The sequence below is a fragment of the Sceloporus undulatus genome, chromosome 3 (assembly GCF_019175285.1).
Source record: "Sceloporus undulatus isolate JIND9_A2432 ecotype Alabama chromosome 3, SceUnd_v1.1, whole genome shotgun sequence".
Taxonomy (NCBI): domain Eukaryota; kingdom Metazoa; phylum Chordata; class Lepidosauria; order Squamata; family Phrynosomatidae; genus Sceloporus; species Sceloporus undulatus.
Window position 1 is genome coordinate 85,915,506 of NC_056524.1, and position 15,446 is coordinate 85,930,951.

Below are 15,446 nucleotides of genomic sequence, written 5' to 3' on the forward strand. Positions count from 1 at the left end.
CTAGGTCCAAAGTATTGAAGGCCAGGTAAGATGTCTTGGTATCTGGGGCTGAAAATCCCACAAACATCTCTCCCCTTAGTTTAACAAATTAAATAACAAACTACGGTTACACTGATTGGTTCAGGATTCTCTGTAATATATGTATTTGCAACTGAAACATAATTTTTAAGAAACCAAAATATGTCTCTCTTCTTTTTTAAGAATGAGAAGAAGAAGAAAGAGAAACGGCCCACAACACCTGGTACATCATCTGGTTTGGGATCTCCCCTTAGAAGATCTGACTCCCCTGCAGCCATGTCTAAACGATCAGCTTCACCTGCAACTCCAAAGTAAGAATATTTTGCAGACATTCTTTGGGCCCCCAAAACACTTTAATTATTGCAGAAAATATGCTGGTTTCACATATTGCTCTATTTCTGTGCTTTTTTAAAAATTAGAATGTGTTTTTTAAAATTTGTTTTCAACATATATAGAGCAGGTGTAAATGTTGTCAGTTTGCTACAGTGTACCAACTTTCAGACATCCAGAGCCATCTCAGTCTGTAAGTCATATCTCCTGTCCCATGCAAAATCTTCCCAGCTTGCAAACTAGAATTTCTGTCCCATGCAGAACCTTCCAAAGCAGTTTGAAGTACTGTACTCACCAGCATGACCCTTCCTCACACTCTTGCAAGCTTTTTCATGGTGAGCTTATGTGGAGTTGGTTGGCACATAACAAGCCACTAATTCTGGGTGATTTTACCTGATTTGCTTTGCCTAGGTCTGGTTTCAGAAATGTTCGTTGGGTAGAAATATTGGCGGGTTATAGACTGCCGCTTTGAGGCGGTCTGCCGCCGCCGCCATTTGCTCCGTAAGGGAGCTGCTGCAGCCAAACCGCGCGGCTCCGTTACGGAGCAAAAAAGAAGCTCCAAAATGGAGCATCTTCTTGCGGCGCCCTAATGACGTTGCGAGGCGCCAGGGGCGGCATTCGCGACATCATTAGCGCCGCAACACGTTCGGACACACAGCATCCGATACGTAAAGATGGCGGCGCCCGTATGAACAGGGCACCACCATCTTGTACGTATTCTATACGTACTAGGGTTAGGGGGGTGCGGAAGCACCGCCCCTTCCTAACCCTAGTACATATAGAATACGTACTAAATGGCGGTCTGTAACCCGCCATTGATATTTTATTTTAGGGAATTATGTCCCACCTTTCTCCCATAATGGGATTCAAGGTGGCTATAGATGGAGGGAAAGTACAAAAACATCATAACAGTTCTTGCTTTTTGCTTCTGTTAGACCCTGTCTGCATGGGCCAGGATACTTCAGGGACTCATAGCTGCCCCAACCTCGCACCAGTACCTAGCCCTTCATTCGCTGGCTATCACAGGTATCTGCACAGGTGTCTCACTGAGCTGACCTGTACATCTGCCACTGTCATAGGTCACTCACTTCTGAGGTCAGAATAAGACACACAGCGATGATCACATAGCCGGGCACCTCTTTCTGACCTCCAACCAAGCAAATTTCTGGCAGTGGCAGATGCCCGAGTAGCTCAGTGGGATGCACATGTAGACAGCCACCATGGTGATGGAACAGAAAGCTCTGGATCTTGAGAGGGTGTAGACAAGAGATCTGTTATAAGGCCAGCATGGTTTAGCGGTTTGAGTATTGGACTATGACTCTGGAGAGCAGGATGCAATTCCCAGCTCAGCCACAAAACCCACTGAGTAACCTTGGGCGAGTCACATGCCCTCAGCCTCAGGGGAAGGTAAAGGCAAACTTCCTGTGAACAAATCTTGCCAAGAAAACCCCATGAGAGGTTCACCTTAGGATCGCCATAAGTCGGGAGTGACTTGAAGGCAAACAACAACAACAAAGACTGTTATATCCCGGTTCTGGTGCAGAACATGCCAGATATCATGCAGACTGCTCGCCTAGAACTGGGATTTGGGAAAAGCATCATCTGAACAGGATGATGCCAGAATGGAGGAATACAGGCATTTTTGCAGACAGGGCCTCAGAAAGATATTTTGAATTAATTAAAAGGTAAAGAAAGGAGTATGTTTTACCAGAAGGAAAAGATGCTGAAAATAAAGGATGAATCTGTTTGTCTGAAATAAGGGCCAAGTCAGAAAGTGGTACAGATATTTTGCAATAGATGGCTCCAGAATCTATTGAAAAACCTTTCAGGGAAAAACCAAAGCATTTGACTGGTTCTCTTATTGAAATAGCTGCTTATGGCTTTCAGTGATTGCAGTATTCAGATCTGTGTTACCATTCAAAAATTATTTAAACAACAATTAAACTTCTGGGACATGTAAGCTTGTCCATTGCCTCTGTATTGATATGCTTGTATATGTCACATTTAAAACCCATACTGTCCCGTTTCCTCCACTCTAGAGTATACCAGTAAAGCCTCAGGTATTTTCATGTCAAGGAAATGTACCAGTCAAGATTAATTCAGACTGACTCATAACCATGTAATTTTTTTTCTGAACCAATCCTAAATGAATTAATATTAATCCCAGTTTATGCAACTGTCTCTCTGTGGGGTTTTTTAAAACAGGCTAATTTGCTGACTGGCACAGTCCTGCTTTTGTTTGATGACAGCCTGCCTATTTAATGTTCACTCTGTTTCATGTCTGTAGATTATTATTTCATTCTCTATTTGATGTAAAAGGCTGAAAGAAACTGATCACTTAACTACTTACTTGTATTTCCTAAACCTTCTGGGTAATAATAATGAATTGTTGATTTTTTTTTAAAGGGCAGTCACAAAGACGTATCCTCAGTCTCCAAAAACTGCTAAACCATATCCAGCTTCTCCTGTGAAACACCGCGTCTCTTCAAATCTGAACCAAGAAACACCCAAAAAAAGGGCAGAAAAACATAAAGATAATCAAAGGGAGAATACTAGTCAGAAGGCCCAAACATCACCTGCTGAAGAGGCTATAAGCTCACCTATCACTGAAAAAGTTGTGCCTTCTTCTGGAAAGATAGAAAGCAATGAAGGTGTGTCTTTTTGTTTTTGGCTTCTAAAGTAACTCCTTAAGATTATACACTTTAACACTATTGATTGAAATAACTAGGTCTGATTCAAATAACTAGGGTTGCCAACTTTAGCTCTATACCCTTTAAACCTGGCCCTGCCTCCCATCACATTAGCACTGGGATTAAGACTGGTACAATATGAAGGATAACACCCTAGGATGGTTTGTCTAATGCATAACTATGAGTGAGTGCTGAAAAGTTCTTGGCCTAACCATGACCTCCCTAAGCTTTGTTTAAGTAAACAATGGACGAAGTGTGGCTGGACAGTTCAAGATTTATTAACCTCTAAACCCTTTCAACAGATTTTTAAAAATCTTTCCCAGAGTTAAAAACAAGCTGAGGGACTGGATCTGTAAGTTGTATAATGATCAAGACTTAGTTCAATCAGATCCTCAAATTTTCCCTGTCAGTACTATCTATTGAAATCCAATCATGTAAGGGTAATCATATAATCATAAACAATATACATGCTTACCTTTGCCCCTCTGAGAACTGCATTTACAGAACTATTCCAATGTCTGTCTTGGATAGCAGACATAGAAATGTTCTGTAAAACTTAAGGCTCTGCATTTGTGGCGTGGGAGATATAGAGGATGTTTCACACTGTTTACTGTATTGCTAGCTTTATCAAAACCCCAGGAAGAGATTTTTGGGACAGATTTTGGCTTCCTTACAGAGTGAAAGCTCTTAAGTGAAACTATGCTGGTTATTTTCAAACTGTGGTCCATATGTTACACACAAAACTGCCTTATTTGCTAAAGCTGCTAAAAGAATTTGTGCTAGTTATTTGAAAGGTATTGCAATAGATTGTGCAGGGGATTCGTCGATCTGATTTTTTGTATGGATATACATGTATATGTATGTATTTTTTACTGGATTTTATTGATTTTTAAAAAATTTGTAATGGCTTTTAGTCAAATACAATGACTGACTGACAATAACATACTATTAGGGAAACTTACAGCTGGGACAACAGATGCTGAGGAAGCTACAAAAATTCTAGCAGAGAAGAGACGTCAGGCTCGTCTCCAGAAAGAACAGGAGGAAAAAGAAAGGCAAGAAAGAGAAGAGCGTGAAAGGTACTGTACTAACACCTTCCCCCATTTACTCCCATTGCTGATGGCAGCAATGTATTCTTAGACAAGCTGGCCATTCAGCCTTTAATCATGTTAACTTTCCGACAGGTGGGCATTAACTCTGTTTGATATCTGTAATTATCTAAACCATTGCCCATCCTTGACCATGATCTCCCTGTTTGGGTTCCCCACAATTTGGGGCATAGCTCCTATTTTCCAAGGATGGAGCATTTTGAATGCATACAGCATGATTCCATGCCACGTTAAATGTGATACATGTTGTAATTTTTCTGTCAGTCTTTACAAAAACTGTTGTTGCTTTTGAAGGCTAGAGAGAGAAGAGCTGAAAAGAAAGGCAGAAGAAGAGAGGGTTCGGCTGGAGGAAGAGGCCCGTAAAAGAGAAGAAGAAAGAAAGCGTGAGGAGGAAGAAGCTAGGAAAAAAATTGAAGAGGAAGCTAGAAGAAAAGCTGAAGAAGAACGTATACTAAGGGAAAAGCAAGAAAAGGAACTACGAGCTATGATTGAGATGCAGGTATGAGCTTTTGGAAGTATACTTCAAATGTGCTTTTTCTTAAGGTGGAACCTAGTCTAAATAATGCAGGTTTTCATAAAAAGCACCAAATACAGGAATGCCATTGTGGTACCTAATTCATCTATAGGTTTCCCATTTCTTATGTGAACATATGAATCTGCTTTATACCAAGTCAGACTGTTGGGTCTAATCTAAACCAGTGTTGCCCATCTAGAATCTCCAACAGAGACCTTCCCAACCCCTCCTATTTTTGCTTTTTCAGTGAAGATGCTGAGAATTTAAATGTGGACCTTCCGTTTGTACAAAGTACAATTTTGTGGTATATTATCTAGGAAATGTTAAACCTCTGAACCTATGTTACTTTCCTTAGCACGCTTGCTAAAATGTCACCCATATGTGTTTAATTGGAATTATATTTAATATGTTTGTGGAGTAAAATCACAATGGCATGAGAGAAGCTCTGTGTTGCTTGGAGAACTGTTTAAATTCCCTTCCTGTATGTGTGTGTTTGTGGTCATAGTTCAGTAGCAGATGCTTGGGATGCTGAGCATCCCACGTTCCATGCCTGGTACCTCCAGAGAGGGCTGTAAAAGACCCCAGAGAGTCACTGGTATTGAACTCGATGAACTAATCTACATTCTATGTGGCAGATTCCTGTGTTCTTTTGTTTCATTACTTTCTGGGAATTAGAGACATTTGGTGCATACCTCCCTATTCAGTACATCAGGCCCTTATGGGAAATATGAGCTGAATATTTTCACACAACCAGATGGGGGTCTTAGCCATGCAAAAAATAAATAAAATAAGCTGCTAATAGAAAATTTAAATGAAGCTTCAGAGGAAAGGTGTGGTACTCACATCCTTTGGAGACTGGTAACTGCTTTATATTTGAACAACTACATTCTGTGTTGTCTTATATATGTATTTAATCAGAAAGAAGCAGCAGAAGCAAAGGCCCGGGAAGCAGCTGAACATCTGCGTCTGGAAAGGGAACAAATTATGCAACAGATAGAGCAAGAAAGACTGGAGCGAAAGAAGGTAGAAAGTTTGTTCAAACTAATGTGAAGAATTTGTTACTTTTATTTGTTCCAAGGAATGTAGAAGAAACCATATAAATAAGAAAAGAGCTAGATCTAATTGAAATTCTGTTCAGTCATTATCAGTTTTATATTTACACACGAAATTGTAGTTTAACCAGTTATATGATTAAATATATGCTTGAGATACACAGTAGCAGCATGGTAATTGGGACAGTAGTGATCTGGGACAGTATGTAACAAAGCCAGCTAGAGGAAATTAATATTAGCATTTGTATAACCAGGTTAACTGCTATTACCACATGTGTAACCCCTCTAAATTTTGGTTTCCTCTCACCAATCACTACATGTTCAAGTCTGTTAAACTGTAGCCAAAATGGGAACCACAGAAAACTATGCTAATGGTGATGATCCAGCCATATGTGGCCATTTGACTTTAACTTAGATGGCCATTTAAAGATCTTTGATCTTAATTACATGTCTGTAGAACTGTGTAATAAATAATAATAATAATAATAATAATAATAATAATAATAATAATAATAATAATAAATTTTATTTGTATTTCCCGCCTCTCCCTGCGGATCAAGGCGGGATTACAGCAAAGAATGAAAGCCACAATACAATACAAAATACAGTATTATCTAAAAATACAATCAGTAAAACAACAACAATATTACTACCAATTACTACCAATATTATCTAAAAAATACAGTCAGTAAAACAACAACATTACTACCAATCACTAAAAAGGCCAAATCGTCCTCAATTTTCCATGCTATCAAGTCAGAGTGGGAATGTTCCATAAAATCAGCTATAAAAGTTCAGGTGGATAGGCCCAGCGGAAGAGATCCGTCTTAAGTGCCTTTTTAAAGGCTTCTAAGGTGGTAATGAGACGGATCTCTTCCGGTAAGTTGTTCCACAGTTTAGGGGCCGCGGCTGTAAATGTTTTATGGGAAGTTTAGTAATATTTTTAGAAGGTAGAGAAATTTCTTCTATGCTATATATTGCTGAAATTTCAATTACACTTGTAAGCAAGAGGGCAGTAAACATATATCCTCCCTTTCCTGTTTCAGAGAATTGATGAAATAATGAAAAGGACAAGAAAAAGTGAAACCCCAGAACTCAAGGTAAGGAAAATAATTTTCTCCCTTGAGAGGAAGTGTAGAATTTCATAGTTCTTGTTACAGTAAATATTGTTCACATAGCAATCTTAACATACTATTCCTTACCTGCAATTTAAACAAATGGTCAGTTTTGACCTTGCTTAGAAGAATCACAATTCATTCACTTCTCTCATGGAGGAAACAAACTAAACTAACTGAGTATAAAATGGGCAAGATTATGGTTGAGAATACCATAGTTGTGTCCTCACCATGGGCTTTGCTCATTTGAGGCTATGGGAGTTGCAGTCCAGCAATGTCTGAAGAGCCCAAATAATCCACTCCTGCCGAAAGGGGAAGAGGTGAAAAACAGTTCTCTGTGCTGCCTAGGGCACAGTACAAAATATACACATTAGCTCCCCCCCCCCGCAGCCTTTTCTCACCAGAAGTATAAGCTTGCAGGGGGTAATATTCACAAATGGAACTGAAGGAAGAGAAATCATTACAATCCATCCACTTTCTGTTTACTGGTATTACTTGCAGCCTTTGTTGCTGCTTTTCAGTAAAACAAACAGACTAGTTTAGGGGGGGAGGATAGTTGCACACACCATGTAGTTGAATCTCAGTTGCTCCCTACTGCTTGCTTCTTTCCTACTATGCAGTTGTTTTGGTTTGGGGGTCTTTTCTGATGGTCAATAAGATCAAGACAAATTAAGGCAAAGTGAAATGGTGTTGTTATAAGGAGCTACAGGATAGGATATTATTCATCTTAGGAAGTTTGCAGTTGTTCAGACTCTGAGAGTATCTACACTGCACAGCAATTTGAAACCATAACTATCATGGCTAACATACTTGGAATTCTGTTCTAGAATGCTCTATTGCCTTTTCCTAAAACTCTTTAGTGTTGTATTTCAGGAGAACGCACTAGAGCTCTGCAGCAGAGGATTCTGATTACCTCACCAAACTACAAATCCCAGCATTTCATTAGATGGAGTGATAGCAGTTGAAGTAGTATAAAACTTATTTAATTGTGCAGTGAAGGAAACACCCTCTCTTTCTGTGTACATGTGTCCTTGCTTGCTTTCCTGCATGCATGTATTGCACATTTGTTCACATATGCAACCTCTAATCAATGCAGGATATGGCCTCAGGACTGAAAAGTTCACCTAATACATAGAGAAGGCAATAGTCAGTGAGAGATCATTTTCTTACTATGTTTGTGTAAAACATACTTTTTAAGCAAGATATAACTGATAAGATTATATGATTTTAGCCCAATCCCTTTAAAAAACACACAAAGATTTGTATCTAATGAACTCTGTTTCATTATGCAGAAGGAAGACACAAAACCAAATGTGCCAACAACTCTAAATGTGGACAGACAGCCAAAGCCACTTGCCATCAGTCAAGCAGGTAAACACACACACACACACACACACACACACACACACTGGACTGAAGCTAACCTTTTTGGTTAGTTAACTTTTTGGGTTAGGTGGGGGAAGTAAATCACTGCATTTGCAGCTGGTTTTGTTTTGGCCAGTTTTGGGCCAAATTCACTCTACAGCAGGAGAAAAAAATTAAGTAAGGGTTTGGGAAGTTGAAGAGTGAGGCTTGGGGGCTGTGTGCCCTAGACCATACTCCTGCACCCCAGAAAATCCTCTTTAGTTCAATATGCTCAATCTCTTCAGCTGTATTCTATTATTTTGCTGTATTTTATATGGTTGTGCTTCTTTTTATTTTTATTTTTTTAATAAAGTTTATTAAAGTTTATTGAATATTAAAAACAACCATACACAATAAAACAACCTTACACTTAATCCCTTCGTTTACAATAAATATGTGTTGAGCATCTCAAGACTGATACAAAGGAAAGCTACAAATAGAAAGAATGTTTTAAAAGAAGTAGATTTGTAATATAATTACTTAACATTCTGCTTTAGTTCTATCTCATATACACCCTATCCAAATCTATCTTTACTTTCCCAACAATAATTATCTGCTTTCCTATATCTATTAATGACTCATTCCCTAGTTATCTTTACCAAATTGATAGGTAATCCAAGAAGTTCATATAACATCTCTTTAGTGTTATATTCTTTATTCCTTCTTCTTATACTTCTTTGCCTGATTTCTCTCTAATCTCATTACTCTACTCAACCTCTTTCGTTTAATCCTTCCCATCTCTATCTTCTTTCCATTTCCTTCCTATCTCCCTACCTTTTCATCTCACAACCACTCTACCTCACTATCTCACCTTTTCCATCTTCTTTCTTACACTCAACTTACTCTCACTTTCTTCCACTTACTTTACCCTTCTACCTTCGTGCTTCTTTTTATTTTTAAACATTGGTGTTAGGTGATATTTCAGAGGAAGGAACTGGCAAAACCACCTCTGGGTATTCCTTGCCTAAGGAAACGCTCTCAAATTCATGGGGTTGCCATAAGCTGACAGGTGACTTGAAGGCACACACACATGCACACACAATGTTGAGTTGTCATGTACCTAGAAAGGCAGGATGTAAACATTGTTAAATAAATATTCAACCCAGCTGTTTTTCAAAATCTCTCTGCACTCTGGGAATGAAAGCAGGTTTGACTTCACAGATTCCTATAGTTGAGTGACTGAACATATATTTTTATTTGCTCAAGGTCCCTGGAAAAGATCCCTTTCTTGACATTCTTGAGAGCCACTGGAAGTCAGTGTAGACTATATTGAGCTAGATACACTAATAGACTCAGTACAAGGCAGTTTCCTTTGTTTATTTTGAAATAAATTATGTATCTCCTAGTTGAGCCACAGGATTTTATGTGTGATGAACAAGGTGTGTAGTGAAAGAGGCATGATAACTCAAAAACCCTTTCCAGTCTTTTGAGTCTCCCACTTACACATATGCAATAATAATAATAATAATAATAATAATAATAAGCTGGAGAGAAATAGAATTCATGAATAGTAAATTGCTGTCTGCCTTTCTGCCACAACAGTTAGTCTGTCCTATTGCTATCCTAACAGTTAATTTTCAGTTAGTCCCCATTTTGGAAGGGCAAGATAAGAAATATAAAGAAAGGAGATAATAGTGATGGAAAGAATGTGTTCCTGGCTGCTGTGTTCACATACCACACAGACACAAACAGAGAGAAAGAAAGAGAGATCTGATCCTTCCATGTTACGTGATAAATGTAATATATCTGCTTAGACTTTGTGATGGCACACAAGTAAACCTCTAGCTTGTGTATTGATCTTTCTTAAATCTTTCTGTTTTGAACTTCCTCTATCCCACTGAGACATAACATTTTATAGTGTTTTCTATAGAACAATTTTATTGAGCAATAACAGTGGGCAAGTCACATGCTCTCAGCCTCAGGGGAAGGCAATGGCAAACCTCTTCTGAACAAATCTTGCCAAGAAAACCCCATGATAGGGTCGCCTTAGGGTCGCCATAAATCAGAAATGACTTGAAGGCACTACAATTATTTTGATCTGTAGCTTCAAAGACCAAAGGCTTCTTTTGTCTGTGTGTGTTTAAATTATGCTTCCTAATTAAATTCTTTTTGTAGAAATGAATGGACTGACAAACAGTAAAGATGATAAAGTCCTAGGATGTGCTGTGCCTGACTCTTTCCCTCATGATGTATTTTCTAATGGACTTAAGCCACTTATGAGCCTTATTCATCTTGATGCAGTGGATGGAAAATCTAACAGCATGGATGACTCAACAGATGAAGTTCAATCTATGGATGTGAGGTATGCACTATTTAAAAAAAAAACCTGGTCAGGAGCCAAAAGCAACAACACACACAATGGTTTTTTGTGGGTTTTTAAGGCTATGTGGCCATGTTCTAGAAAAGTTTCTACCTGACGTTTCGCCAACATCTGTGGCTGGCATCTTCAGAGAATGCTTGCCTGGAAAGGAGTTGGGTATGTATATACTGTGTGACCCTGGGAAGGCAGGAGTGATTTGCATGTATATTGTTCTGTTGCTAATGGCAGGCCTCAGAGTGGGAGGGTAATCCTCTTTTGCATACCCTCCCACCCTGAGGTTTGCCATTAGCAACAGAACAATCCACATGCAAATCACTCCTGCCTTCCCAGGGTCACACAGAGTGTGTGTGTGTGTGTGTGTGTGTGTGTGTGTGTGTGTAGCCAACTCTTTTCCAGGCAAGCATTCTCTGAAGATGCCAGCCACAGATGCTGGCAAAACGTCACGTAGAAACTCTTCTAGAACATGGCCACATAGCCCAAAAAACCCACAAAAAACTATGGATGCCGGCCATGAAAGCCTTCAATTTCACAAACCACACAATGATTCTGTATGCCTGACTCTGATTTAGGACTGGTTTTTTATATTTTATTCTCAATGGATTTCACAAATTCTTGTTCATGCTAAAGTGATTGATTGTATCCTAGATCTGGATTTAAAGTTTCATTTCACATTTAATGAAAGATATGTTAGTCTTCAGTTTATCTCCAAGTGCTTTTGTTATATTTTACTTCCTACAAGTACCTCTGAAACAGTATTTGATATTTTACCTATCATGTACAAAATGGTAAATTCATCCACTATGAAAGGATAGTACAAGTTGTGTACCCCTTATCCAAAGTGCTTGGGATCAGAAGTGTTTCATGTTTTGGGGTGGGGGTGGATTTTGGAATACCTGTATTTGCACATATGTAATAAATGATACACCACAGAAGTAGAGAAGTATATACAGTTGGCCCTTGGAACTCATGGGGGATCCATTCCAGACCCTCCCCCCGTGAGTTCCAAATATCGCGCATATTGAAGTCCCATAGGCTTGAATGGGGTGTGTGCATGCAGGGGGGTGCCCCATTGTTGTTAATGGCGGTCGCCTCTGCGGATTTCCAAGTCTGCAGATCTCAAGTCCACAGACTTAAAGGGGCAACTGTACTGTATTGCGAGGCTGGAGAGACGCAAGGCTGGAGATGCAGCTGGAGAGAGACAGGATCTCTGAAAATGGCAGTAATTCAACATTAGTGCTTGGTGCAAATCCCTGTCTCCTGGCTTGCCTGGATTACATCCAGTGTGATGGATGTGATTCTGCCTATGTGCTGTTAAAATGTATGGCAATAACTTATTGTTTCCTGCTTTTTCCCCCTTAATTAGTCCTGCTTCAAAAGAAGAACTCATATCTATCCCTGAGTTTTCACCACTGAATGAGATGATGCCTGGTGTTTCTTTGGACCAAAATGGATCAAATAATGGGAAGGCTCTTGAAGAACTACTAGATTTTACTGGCCAGGCCACTTACCCCAAATTATCAAGTGAAAGTATTAGCATAGATGATTGTAATAAAAATTTGATTGATGGATTTAATAGTCCTGGACAGGAGACAACTCTCAACAGCTTTTGCTGACAAACACACTGCTATTCAGCAATAAGGTACAGTAGTATAACTGCTTTGGTAACTACTTTGGTAGTTGTTCAAGGAATGTTTTTACTTTCTTTCTCAAAAGCTTGCCACACAAATGAAATAAAAATAAGGAATACAGACCCCTCTTCAGAAGTACTTCTTAAATATGATTTCTATAGTACCATAACCCTCTTCAGAAGTATTGTCCCTACATGAGAGAATGCAGGATGGGGCAGTGCTGCACTAGTTGTTTTCCTCATTTTGGCAAATCCTTCTGTATGTCCTTTCTTGTATTTATCTGAACACATGGAAATGGGTTATTTAAGATACCACTCAACAGAGATTTATAATTGCTTGGTTTCCCTGGGAATCTAGGTTTAATTCTTATTTTTTCTTGGTAAAATGAAACTCCCTTGAGTAAAGTTACCAGTTGACAGATTAGTTTACATGTGTGTTCACAGCATTTCTCATATACCAATTCTGTGGAGGAAAGAAGTGAAATTAATATGTAAATACAAGGCTATGCAATCAAGAACAAGAAGATGTCTGAAAATATTTTTATTCATATTTTTATTGGCTAGTAATGATTCCTTTCATGCCTCTTTAAAATCATACGATTTTAAGGAACAAACAAAACATACAATACCCTAAGATTCATTTGCCTTTAGAACCAATGGAGTTTATCACATGTGAGGAATTTCTCTTAATTTCGAATGAAAAGAAAGTGGGGCCAGAACGCATTCACATAAAGTCGCTAGTTTAGCGAAATTACGTGAATGCTCATTGCATTCGAACTGGCTCCCCATTGCCCGAAAATAGCATGTCATTGCCCGAATTTGCGTGTGGCAGTCTATCACGCAATAATGTGAAACCCCATGATTCGTTCAGATTGCCATTGGATTATACTAAGCTTCTTTCTTGCATCCTTTTGTATTCCTCCCTATAAAGTCCTCCAGCCTTTTCCGCTTGGCTTGACAGGTGTTACCATTTCTATGACAGAGGGCAGTTTTCAGTTTGAGCTATACTAGCTTTGGTTAGCTTATGATTTTTAATAGGGCTGTTAAAGGAGTCTGTCTTTCAAAACATGAAATGCAGGCAGTCTATAGTTTTAGAATAAAAAGCCTAGGTTTCAGAAACAAACTTGTGCCTGTAAGAAGTAAATTTCCCCCACCATGTTTCCTGCAATAATGCATGTTCAGGTTTTCTTTGTTAAACTTTTATTCCTTCAGCAATTGGGAATAAAAGATCATAATATATCACAGAAAACTGAAATGAACCATTTAATTTCTGTAACCTCATTACATTTATTTTTCTGATTGACAGAGGACATCGGAGAATATAGAACACGATCACTGCTGCTGCCAGTAAAATAAGAGCTTGTCATTTTAAGAAGCTGCTGCAGTCCACACTGGAAATCATGATAGTCTGCACTGAGTTTGCTGTCTTCCCACGTGTACAAGTAGTCATTTTGGTAAAGGATGAAATCTTCAGTTTAATGTGATTTCAGGGAACATTGGGTTTTTTGTTTTGTTGGTTTGTTTAAAATTCAGGCTGCTAAGAAAACATACTTCGTAATGGACTCCAAATGAGTCAGTTCATTTGTTTTAAAAGCATTTATTTTAAAAACTTATCATGAATCATCAGGTTTTTTGGTGTCAAATGACATTTTGGAATGAAACAGTGGTTCCTGTGTTTGCCATGTGCCATTCTTTTCTGGCTTTTTGGTTTGTTTGTTTGTTTTTTACCAAGGGAAAAACATTGTTTTAAATGTCTTTTATTATAACTATTTTGTTATACATCTATTAACCGAGAAAGCTTGAAAAAATATGCAATTGCTGGAATCCATGAAAGAGGGTTTCTTGTAGACAGTGGATCCATTAAGGTTATCCCTCATTAAAATATGGCACAAAGTATTTTATTTGCATTATATTGCTGTCAGTAACTTACTTGGCACAGAACTGTGGCTACTACTAATAAAATGCTAAAAGGGATTAGTAAGATCTTATTACAAGGGTCTTTAAGGCATATTTAATTTTAACTGTTCATGAGAAAGACCAATACCTTTAATTACATGTATTATATTATTGTATAAGCAAATGTATTATGAGGTCTACACTGATGATATGTTAATGTTCAAGATATAACATCTGTTATCAATATCTGGTGGTTTTCATTCATGGGATTTGCAAATATCCTACAATGCAGCATTGTATAATCAACAGCAAACAGTATATAGACATGAACAACAAGGTATATTGCAAGGCATAACAATGAGAGGTGAAAGTTTTATTCATGCTGCGCAATAGCCTATTAGCCTCTCTTACTCTACAAACACATGTGTAAAGAAATCTCTTACTGAGAGTGCATAGACATTCTACAACTTGTACAAAGGGCATGGTCCAGCCCAGTTAAGTGTTTTAAGTTCTGTTGATTTGAGTGGGAAACTTGAACATTTAAGATTTCTTGCATTAAGGTCAATGGCCCTTAAACGTATTGACTGAAACCTGGACTATGCACAAAGAATTTCAACTTTTGCTGAACTCTTTTATGCTGTATTCTGTGCTGCCTGGAGGACAATTTTGTCCCATTCTTTACAACAAAGACAATTCTGTTGACGCTAATGAAACCGGAAACTTTTATATGTAGGGGTGTGTTAAAATGTCATGTAGCTCTCTGTTCATGTGACTCTAAGAATGGCCCCTGTTGAAAAGTTAAAATAGTTAATGAAACAATGTGGTTATATATACACAAATGCTTACAATATTTATGTTGATGTATTTCAGCAAAAATGAGTCCGTTGGTGACTGTGCAGTATGTTGTAGCATGGTATAGTGTCTTCCAAGTTAATTCTGACGTTTCCCTCCTAAACAATAAAAAAAAAACTAAAATGATCACTTGTAGTTATGATATTTTGGTAATGGTGGTTCAGTGGTGTATTGCATTACAGCATATGACACACACACAACAATTTATGCAGTATTTTCACTCATTGTTATAATTGTCTTCCCAAATACTCATGGTTTAACATGAAATATTATATTTAAACCATTGAGAGTTCAAGGTGTCATAGTGAATGAATTGATAGTTCCTGTATACTAAAACAACCCAAAATATGAAAACTTTACTGATGCAAAGACATTTTAGTTGATCCTAAAATGTAGTCTGTTGTATTAGTCTATTGTGAAAGTTAAGACAATGAGAAACTAAAATACTATATGGCCTTTCTTTCTGTTTTCAGGTCTCTTTAGGTGTTTCATCTTCACAGTGTGTTTCATTTTCATTAT

At 38.2% G+C, this 15,446-nt stretch overlaps 1 protein-coding gene across 11 annotated transcripts in view; it reads left to right on the plus strand.

Moving 5' to 3' along the window:
• The window catches only part of MAP7D2 (MAP7 domain containing 2), an 89,071-nt gene extending 74,018 nt beyond the window's left edge, over positions 1–15,053 (plus strand). For 10 of the 11 annotated variants that reach the window (XM_042458855.1, XM_042458857.1, XM_042458858.1 and 7 more), the window contains 10 exons: positions 202–329; positions 2,755–2,999; positions 3,991–4,117; positions 4,442–4,646; positions 5,580–5,684; positions 6,760–6,813; positions 8,121–8,199; positions 10,348–10,534; positions 11,916–12,191; positions 13,486–15,053. In XM_042458855.1, the coding sequence (XP_042314789.1) occupies positions 202–329; positions 2,755–2,999; positions 3,991–4,117; positions 4,442–4,646; positions 5,580–5,684; positions 6,760–6,813; positions 8,121–8,199; positions 10,348–10,534; positions 11,916–12,165 (1,380 nt within the window). In that variant the 3' untranslated portion in view covers positions 12,166–12,191; positions 13,486–15,053. The remainder of the gene's footprint in view (positions 1–201; positions 330–2,754; positions 3,000–3,990; positions 4,118–4,441; positions 4,647–5,579; positions 5,685–6,759; positions 6,814–8,120; positions 8,200–10,347; positions 10,535–11,915; positions 12,192–13,485) is intronic. The other variant, XM_042458856.1, reaches the window with a different exon arrangement.
• Positions 15,054–15,446: the final 393 nt, after the last annotated feature.